Here is a 10,398-nt window from a genome sequence, read left to right as displayed (position 1 = left end):
AATTAAATAAAGCAATTAATTCACTTCCGTAAGCTTTCATATGGAATCATATTATACGAAATGCTATTTTTGATGATCACAAATTCGGTAAAATTGAAACTCTTTTTCTTGCATTATTATATAAAGATATATGTATTTTTTCATGACAGACATACGCCACTCGTTAGTAGTAATGTTTTAGTTTAAAATTCATCTGTAATTGAATTTTAAATATTTCACTGATAAGATCACTTCTTTTACATAACCATTACCTATCAGGCCACATTGGAAGCATGTATTGTTGTTTGTTCCAACTGCCAATAATATTCAAAATAAAGTGTTGATTTCGTATTTATATCAATTAAACGGATCATCAAAAAAGCTTGTTGGATTGTTTATGCTGAGGCCCGTTCCGTGCTCCGCCCTTGTGTCCTCTTCTGTTTTATTTTATTCCTACTGTGCTCCTTGCTATTAATCCTGATTGTTGGGAGGTGTGTCTATTGGATGTCACCCATCCTTTTTGATTCTTACTTGAATATTTTGTTGGTTCTATCAAATGATTGGAACAACTGTTAAACCTTGTTGATTGATGTTTGTTTGAATAATAATAATTATAATTTTCGGAGAATAAATACCTGATATACATATATCAGAATTGTAGATACTGAGATCAAGCCAAGTTTCTGAACAGGCAAGAACATCGAATATACTAGATTCAGTGGGACGAATGTCTATTTGGCTCAGTAGACTTTGAACTTTGTACAGTAGAACATATAAACAGGAACTTGACGACATAATACGTACTAGCTAGACATAGACGACGTAGTGGACAAAGATGCAGTTGAAGAATTTGTTGATGATGGGCGAGGAATTTGATGATTATCTCCAGATAAATAAAAAGACCTCTACTGAAGTCCTAAAACCTAACAAGGGCCTGCAGTAATAACATATGTCGCCCCAGGATATCTAATTGCATGTTGCTGCTACTTTGTAGCTGGAGACCCAAAATTATGAACAGGGCAAAACACATTTTCAAGGTCCATAACTCGGCTGAAAATCCTTTTATCAGAAAATCCGTGTACTTTGTGTACAAGGACATGAGCTATCGATCAAACCCGTAAAATTCATTAAATTGCATAAGTGGTATTAGAGGAGTCGTCCGGACAAATTTTTAAAAATCAAAATAATTTAAGGGAAATCACTCTGACAATAATAGTAAAATCCAAAAAATGTTGATGAGATTCACAACATGACATAATATTGATCATTCATGTTAACTTTTGATGTAAATGCACAAGTAATTTCTAAAGAGTATTCCGAACTAGTAGCTGGTAACACAAAAACACCCTTTTCTGAACTGTCATAACTTAAACCCGTGTAATGTGCGCAAGTACTTTAGCTACATATCAATCCTGTAAAAATTCATTGAAATTATTTCAGCGGTATAGGAGAGGTAGTCCACTACACCGTAGAGGTGACATAAAAACATAAAATTTGATGGTCTTACATATATCAACAGGGGCATTTAAACGAAGAAATATACCCAGAATAAATTGAATATTGTATTTGAATGAAAAGCGATGCAACACCTTTCGATTTTGGTTCTTTAATTACATTTAGAATAATAATTCTTGAAAACAGGGTGATGGAATGATCTGAAATTTTGCATACAACTTATTGTTTTAGACCAACATCAAACAAAGCATTAATCTCGAAAATTATGTTCAGTCCCGTCAGAAGACTCCTATAAAGAACAATATGCAGCCATTGAATTCAAACTATTTTAGTGAAAGTAGCGATAAATAAATAAGTCAACATACATTTTGAATGTAGCACTCCTGTAACATGGAAGGGATCGTCTGTATGGGGATTCAATTTCAAAACAAAATTTCTTATTTGAAGAGACAGCGAGTATGCGAGAATAATATTTGGACCATTATGCAGAAGAGCAAGCATATTCAGTAAAAGGGAGAATTTCCATGTACAGCAGCAAGAGTGGATGATAGTGAAATATGAAGGTTTACTCATTATATTATAATGTTATGCCTCCGAAGATATTAATAATTAGCATCCAAAGCATTTCATTTACAATCGTGATTGTAGCCAAATTCCTGGAAACTTGTATTTCAATATTTCATCATATTTTACTATATACATGTACATATGGTAAACAATATCAGTTACTATAGTTATTTACAAAAGTTACTTACAGTTATTGAACAAATATTATACTACATTGGTTTGTTAGAAATAGATAACAAAGTGCAATAATATTTTTATCATAAACATGATAAAACAAAGTACATATTTCATAATGCAAACAAATTTTTGTCAATAAATTAGAATAATAATAGTGACATTTCGCATAATGTACTTATTTCTATTAACATTGCTTCAAAGAAATTATTTCTTGAAAAAACGTCGCAAACAAATTGACAAATCAAATGAAATTAGCCAGTTTGTATATGCATGTGTTATTAAGTGCATATAACTTATACTATTATTGATTATACCTCAAATATATGACACAATATTGAAGTTATATAAATTATATTTCTTTTACATATATTTTTACAAGCAGGAATACTTGAACATTAACAATTAAGCAATTCTTATCATTATGAGGCACATAACGACTCAGAAGCGAATATTTTTCTCCTTTACAAAAAGATCAAACATGAGTTTTGCTACGTTTAGATAACAAATAGTTTAAGAACATACTTGAATGCTAGCTATCTGTAAAAAGTTAAATATGAAATTATTTGCCATTAAAAAGCAGAATATAATAAGGTCGTATTTTGACTTCAATACAAAATACTAAATCACTTTATATGTACGGCTTGCAAAAAAGCAACAGAAACAAATAATGGTGCTGGTTAATGGCTGATTATATTTTTGTAAACTATATCTGAACATCAAAGAAGCTTTTGAGAAGTAAAAATTTAAAAGTAAGAATTTTTGGGTATAATTGGCATTTAAAATATAATTTTTATTAATCAAAGCAAATAAATAACTTTAAGAAAGGGTAAAACAGTCTGCTTTTTTCCAGGATTGAAAGAAGTTTATGTATAAATTTATAATGATAAACATTGCTATTTCTAATTGTGTGGTATTAGAATATGCTATTGAACTGTGTCACAGTAAAGTGCTGATTATTTGTAAATTTCATTATCTCCCAGTCTCAAGTCAAAATGTTTCAAACTTAAAAGTATCTGCAAAGCAGATTATTAATGTCTTCGGTGTAATTAGGTTAGAACTTGAAACTGAGATTTAAAGAACACCATGTTCAAAGTTTAATCGGCTGTTGATTAACATATCATCTGTCAAAGTTTGTCACTATGTGATCGGCTGAAAATATGCAAATGAATAACTTTTAATAACCTATATATATATATAATATACACTAATATTTGGAGATATGAAATAATAAAATATACTAAAATGGTAAATTTGGTATTTTTACTATTTTCAAATTATTCTAAACGTACTTTTGTATAGCCTATTTCCCTTGACAACATTCAAATTAATCATATTTAAAGCAATAACTGTCAACTACAATTAGTGCTCGCAAATTTCTTTAAGCCAATCACCGACGAGGATTTTGCATTTTTTCAGGTTTCAAATCTTAATAGAACAGATTTTATATAAACTGGACGTTTTATATTATAAAACGCAAGTGGGCGGAGCACTAAGCGGTTACCATGTGCATATTGAATGTCCTTCGTAACATACAGAAAGTTCACAGTTGCTTTCGCAAAGTGATACCTTTTTAAGCTTTCTTATTTACGTAAGAAACCAATATGACTCTAACATATACTATAAGTATGTGTTATATAACATACTCTTTACTTAATTTAAATGTTCCAGATTTGAACTTTAGTATAGTTTATACAAACATTTTAAAACATCAGTTTTTTTTATTAGTAAAGTGTCTAAAAACTATTCTAATTGATGAAAGTATTTTAAATTAAAATACATCATTTTTGAGAGTTTAACATTATATTACCTGTTCTGTGCTTCACTGGAATCGACTGAAATATGTTATTTAATGGGTATGTTTGTCTGTAAAACAAAATACGAGTGCATTAATCCAACTGACTCAAACATTCGAAGAATAAAAATATTAACACTTAATTAAGTTCATAAATCGGTGTCTTGCAAGATCTTCTTGTATAAAACACGGAATTATATTAAAATCAATATAGATTGATAACTTGTGAATAATTCAATATGTCTCATTTTGATGGTACATGGACTTTCGATAAATTATAATAAGGTATCTTGAGCGGATTTAATCAATTACAAAATTACACTTATCTATTTTGGAACATTGATATTTTCTGCCTAGCCAATTCAAAATATTAATGATATTATTATTAATAATCGAATAATAAAGCTCATCTCATAGCAATAACAAAAGAGCACGGATATGAAGAAACAATCAAGGATGACATACGGTGCAGAAGCCGAATCATGCAGTGCCGCCTCTTTTGATTGCCCTGTCTCAGACTCATCTTACTTTGCTAATCCTATTTTGAAAAGCAGCAAATACGTTAACTTATTATAAACAAAATATTAAATCCCTGCTTATGATGTGTTGAAAATCATTCAAAATCACTGATTTACTTAGTTTAAGCAAAACAAAAGGAGGAATACAATAAGAGAAATAACATACCTTCTATAGAATCGTAAATGTTTTCTGCGTCTGTTCTGTTTTGAAATTCTTCGTAACTATGCCTTGAAATTAAAAAAAATGAAGACGTAAGAAATACGTAGAGAAAAAGATGTTTTCACAGAGGCAGTACGGATCAAATCAAAATAAAACAAAACTTACATTTCTCAAATTTACCAATGAGTATTTTGTGTAGATGTTATAAAAGCTAGTGATGTTTATTCTGATAAGTTGATTAGGAAAATGTTTAAAAAATTAATATTAAAGCAAACAAGGAACAAACAAAACAGTAAAGGATAGCATACGGTGTAGGTGTAGAATCTTTCAATCGAGTCCCCCTAGTCTGTTTTAACTGTGTCTTAAATTTCTTCACTGGACCTATTTTGTTAAACAGAAACAAACACATCAACCTAAAAGTGCTCAAAATAAATTCTTAAAATTTGCCGAAAACATCAAATTTCCGAGTAACAAAAAATAATCAAGATCAAACATTCTTCGATGTAAGAAATAACTTACCTTCTTGAGAATCATTAGTCTGTCTGTTTTCCGCATTCGTTCCCGTTTGGATTCGTACATTACTGTTCCTTAAAGTAATAATTTTAAATATTATATTAAAATAAAAAACTAAAATGGCAGCAGTAGTGAGACTGATACTTGTACTAACGTTACAAACGACGATAATATTCACTTTAAATTTAGTTCTAGAGACTCTTCTTTACATATCTCAATAGTAAATTATTTTATGTTTAAGTAAGTTATTTGTTACGTGAAAAAGTAAAATATAAAATATTCTAAAACTCTTGAACTTTTTATTCTCGTTTTAAGCTAACCAAATGTTAATAATGCGCATGCAAATAACACTACATTTATAAGGCAAATTTCTGCCAATAATTAAACAGTTACACATTTCAATACCACGTCAATTAACTGCTACCTAGATAATTTTTGTGTTAATAAGATTTCAATACATGGAATTTTCTGATAAAAGATCTGGAAGATATAATGTTGTTTAAAAGTTAAATGACAAACAAGTACCTATAAAACAAAAACACAGAAAAATGTCTAGACCTGCTTACACTTTCCAATTGATTAAAATATAACAAATAAATAAATTATATGTTTATCTGTAAAATATTTATGTTAGTCAGTCATTTATTTGATACATAATAAATAATTTTTATTTGCACAAGATAATTTTAAATTCTTTTATCTGACATATTGAGTGGTTATACATAAAAAAATTGTGTTACCCGATAAATATCAGATAAACATGTTTATCCTACTTCGTATTGGTTAGTATGTAAATAAGTAATACGTTTTGGACTGTTTTAGTAAACTAAATCTGGTAAAAGATATTTCAGGATTTTAAGATAACTTAGTCTTGCAAGGTATGTGAAAGGAAGGTATCCGAAGTATTCCATCACACTTCTAAAGTAACTGAACATTTTCACTATTTATAGAAAGAGTTATCACTTATAAACTGGCATGAATATCAAATAGATTAAAACATGAATTATCTATTGTAATAAAAAACAAAACATTTGATAACCACTTAATGTATCAGACAATGGTAAGATCAGTGTTAACAGTTTTTGAGAAATAGATAACATAACTTTTATAATAGAAAATATATCTTGTTAACCAGATAAGTATTTTAGTTAATGTATAAACACGAACACTAACTAATGTTTCAGATAATTAATGTTGTTATTAATTAATGCTTGCTTATTTGTTGGCAGAAATATGGCTCTATAAATAAATTGTGCAAGAACAAACAATTAGAATAACTTACACTGAAGGACTTAAAGCAAAGGAAACAGTTTCTACAGACTGTGTTGGCCTTTGTTGATCTTCCTTCATCGGAAGTATTCTGCCTAATAGCAAATTAAATCAATTTTAGACAATGCTAACTTGAAACTATACTCATGGAAATAGTATTGAGTGTACTTTTTATTTATTATACAGTTACATATGGTACAGGCTGTGTATCAATATGTTGAAATATCAAATTTATAGTATAGTATATTATTAAGTTTTTAGACCAAAAACTCATGTATTTTATTTCAAGTAATGAAATTAAGGTAATTTTAAGTAATTTTCGATGGAGAAAAATGTTTAGATGATTACTTTACTATTGCAACATTTCAATATCTTGATAAAAGCATAGACAATAAATGCGCCAAATTTACAATTATATAGTTTGTGTAGTTTTTCTCTGATGATAATGTTAACTACTACATTCCTAATGTATTGCATTGTATTTGCGTCCTATAACGTAGTACTGTAGATATAAACAAGAAAAATGAACAAGTTTAATAAAATGCTATTTAAGCATTGTTTTCCTTGGATACTAAATTCATTGTGAATTTTTATTGTTATGAACATTTTGCGTATACGTTTCAAAACGCAAAAATAAAAAAAATAATTGGTTTAAACATATTTATTTAAGCTCAATTGCGAAACAAGTTCTTGCAACTTATATTAATCAATATGAAGTCCGCTTCCTAGAACCAACCAGTACTGATGTCGTATGAAGAAACATGGTCGTGACCCGAGTAGGGCTCGAACCCATGATCTCTGGGTTGAGAGGCAGACACCTTAACCACTAGGCCACCGCTCCCCTTTGATAAATAATCAATTATCGATACAAATATTAATTGTCATTAGACTGACAATTAACCGTTCCTATATTGGTCTACACAAAACATTGAAAGTATCAACACAGAATTGAGTTTAGTCCATTAATTTCAAACAATCATAAACAAATATAATGATACCTTTTATCTTTTCTTTTTTGCGTAAAAGTACACAAGCACAGCAAACACCAATTAGAAAACCTAGCCCTAACACAGCAGTGCCGTCCAAAATAATAATTGGTAGCCCTAAATCGCCATATCCTGAAATGATTGAATAATCTCTGTTCAAAATAATGTATGCATTATGTTGTAAACAGACGTAATAGTATTACATATTTTATGTGTTCTATTGTTTTAATAACACTTTTAATGGTATTTCTGTGTATATCAAAAGTCTAAGTAAGTTGAATTAGATAAGATTTTGTCCTTTTTAAACCTTATCTTGCTAGAGTCGACAGTAAACCAGTATTATAGCTAGATCAACATGTTTATCTGCGCACACTGATCAGACCCGTTATTGTTGGTTGGTCATTTGTTTTTATTTTACATTGAAATCCTTGATATTCTGTTACATTTACAAAGCTAGCCAAAACATTCACTCGCATTCAGCAGGTTTGTGGTTAATGCATGACTTATAATTAGAGGAAGTTAAAGCCCCAGTCACATTAGAGCTTACGACCAGTGAAGACCAGTTCACGATCACCAGTGACCTCTGGTCGCGGACAATCTTTAAAACGTCTTACGACGGTCATCGGTGATCTTTGACAGTCGCAGGCTATCTTATTTAGGTCCCACGACCAATTTCAGTCGTAGAGAGGTTTTTGAGCTTGCACAAAAACCTCCTTGCGATCAAACAGGTCGCTAGTGATCTTATAAGGTCTTAGGCTGTCGCACGATGGTCGTTCAGAAGTGCGACAATCTTACGACAGTCTTTTCAAATTGCCACTAGCCACTGACAATCTTGAGTAGTCTTTAGTAATCGTGTGATGGTCGTACGACAAGTTGTACGTGATCGCATGACAGGTCACGGGTAGTCGTAAGTAATCCCACACAATCTTGAGACCATCGTACGTTTGCTTATGACCTGTCGTGCGATTGTCAATGATGACTGGTCTTACGATAGTCGCAGAAGTAAATTTATGCGTGCAAAAATGGTTTTGGTCGCAATCAATCGCTGATGATCGTCAGTTTAACAAGTCGCCGGTGGTCGCAAGTAATCTTAAGCTCTAGTGTGACTGGGGTTTAAGCTACTTTCTTACAAAGTCATGTTCAGGTTTTGATTCTCAAACTTTCAGGTTATACAAAGGTTGCGTGACACTTAATTTTTTAGACCTGATTTGAAAAGTGTATTAATAAACAGAATCTTGACATCGAATCATATATACATGTATATTTTAAGTCTCTATATTTATGGTGGTTTACTTAGTATCACTTGCCCTTCGAATCCGGACATGGGCTTGGATACCTATCATACTAGCTTACTTAAGTTCTGTATCAAAATTGTCTTCTTCAATCACTGCCCAATTGTGATTATTAATTTCTCCAAAACAGAGATTTAACATTTTGAAATTGAAATTCATTACATGGCCTGTTCAAAATGAATGAATTACAAAACAGAATGTTAAGAATAATCAGTTGTCTAATTGAACACTTTCGATACTTTAAATTATAACAAATTGACCAAATGTGTCACATTACAATTGCCGCAATACATACACATATATGTACTAAAATAGGACACTGCAGTGTTGGATAATCATTTGTACAATTTACCTTTATCATCGGAATCAGTTTGCGCCAGGAATGCATCTGAAAAATAATTTTGAATTTATATATTTTGCTAATAAAACAATGGAATAATTGGCTACAAACGTTAATTATGTCATACTTCAAACTATTTAAATTAAATATTGTATAACACTGTAATTTGCGGATGATGAAATAGATTGGTCTACGATGGGCACAGTTTTCAAAAAGTAAATAGAATATTGACAAAAATATAAGAAATGAATCAGTTGGATAATCTCATGAAATATTTATTGAAAGAAAGAAAAGAAAAGCCAATGTTGAATAAGTTTTAAGTCATTTAGTATGAATAATTATAAGATGGATAATAATATTTTGTTCTAGGCGATATAAGAATTTTTCGTATTGTATCAGGTATCTTACACTATTTACACCATCCACAGATTTCTTTCGTGGTTTTCTTGCCACGAATGAAAGAAAATACTTTCCAAGTAATTATTTATAATACTGCAGACCTTCTATTATGAACCATTTTACTAATAAAGTAAATTTAATTTAATGAACAACTTAATGATTTACGTTTTCCAGCTGATTAATTTGTTAACGTGTATCTTTCCCACAAGGACTTTTAATGAATGATATATTACAAATTTTAATATTTACAATTGAAATAAGCATTATTAAGGATGTGTTATGAATTCTAATGAACTTCGGCAAAATTCGGGACATTACGTTGCTTTACGGCATTCCGTACAATAGCGGGTATTAATATCCAATGATGTCAAATATCTATAAAATCAAATGTCGCCATTTTTAGTAAAGAATGAAAATGAAATTTAAAAAATAAAATAAATATTTAAAACAAAAGAGTGTAACAACTTACCTTCATTTGCTGTGAATACAATAAAGAAAAAGAGCAATTTAAAATTTAAATATGACATAGTTTTATTATATCTAAAACTTCCTCTTCATGTTGTTATGAAACCAATTATCAAACTATACCTTTTCATGTACATAATGCTCAAAATATTATGATATCAAAGTATCATTCATTTAAATGTTATCATAAAACATGTACATATCAACTGATTAAGTTATTCATATTTGTTCAGTTGTCAATAAATAGGCATCAAGGTGCATGACAACCAATCTACGATAATAAAATAATAAATATAATTTTCATGCTTAAAATCTGTATTTCGGCAAATGTATTAAAATCGTGTTTGATTACCCGATGGAATTGAATGTTCCAGAACATTCAGCTAGATAAGTATTTTAATCGTTTGTTCAAAGAATTCTTCAGATTAAAACATATGTAATTGCGAGTTTAAACATCTTTGAGGGTAAAGTTGTCAGATTTTATAG

The 10,398-nt window shown here is 29.9% G+C and overlaps 1 protein-coding gene across 3 annotated transcripts; it reads right to left on the bottom strand.

Moving 5' to 3' along the window:
* Positions 1–686: 686 nt before the first annotated feature.
* LOC132739952 (uncharacterized) lies at positions 687–10,048 on the bottom strand. Of its 3 annotated transcripts, XR_009627079.1 has the most exons (10): positions 9,917–10,048; positions 9,061–9,096; positions 7,429–7,548; positions 6,444–6,525; positions 5,168–5,235; positions 4,957–5,029; positions 4,655–4,716; positions 4,436–4,508; positions 3,986–4,041; positions 687–3,327 (listed from the first exon to the last, which is right to left on the bottom strand). XR_009627079.1 is itself a non-coding variant. In XM_060727799.1 (9 exons), exons 1-8 carry the CDS (start codon positions 9,972–9,974, stop codon positions 4,025–4,027), a joined length of 516 nt encoding a protein of 171 aa, XP_060583782.1. In that variant the 5' UTR covers positions 9,975–10,048; the 3' UTR covers positions 687–3,327; positions 3,986–4,024. The 3 variants fall into 3 exon arrangements, 2 of the variants coding, with proteins under 2 accessions (XP_060583782.1, XP_060583783.1); XM_060727799.1 differs by lacking the exon at positions 4,436–4,508; XM_060727800.1 differs by lacking the exon at positions 4,436–4,508 and having other exon boundaries at positions 5,168–5,229.
* Positions 10,049–10,398: the final 350 nt, after the last annotated feature.

The sequence above is a fragment of the Ruditapes philippinarum genome, unplaced genomic scaffold, assembly GCF_026571515.1.
Source record: "Ruditapes philippinarum isolate M1 unplaced genomic scaffold, ASM2657151v2 ctg4842_1_1_1_1, whole genome shotgun sequence".
Taxonomy (NCBI): Eukaryota; Metazoa; Mollusca; class Bivalvia; order Venerida; family Veneridae; genus Ruditapes; species Ruditapes philippinarum.
This window is presented reverse-complemented; position numbering and strand designations above follow the sequence as displayed.

Excerpts from the sequence above, each read along its gene's own strand:
- LOC132739952 (XM_060727799.1), bottom strand. The coding sequence starts at position 9,974 with ATGTCATATTTAAATTTTAAATTGCTCTTTTTCTTTATTGTATTCACA. Across the intron at positions 6,526-7,428 it reads CAAAAAAGAAAAGATAAAAG|GCAGAATACTTCCGATGAAG; the intron begins GTATCATTATAT and ends ATTTGCTATTAG. Across the intron at positions 4,717-4,956 it reads AAAGATTCTACACCTACACC|GCATAGTTACGAAGAATTTC; the intron begins GTATGCTATCCT and ends TTTAATTTCAAG.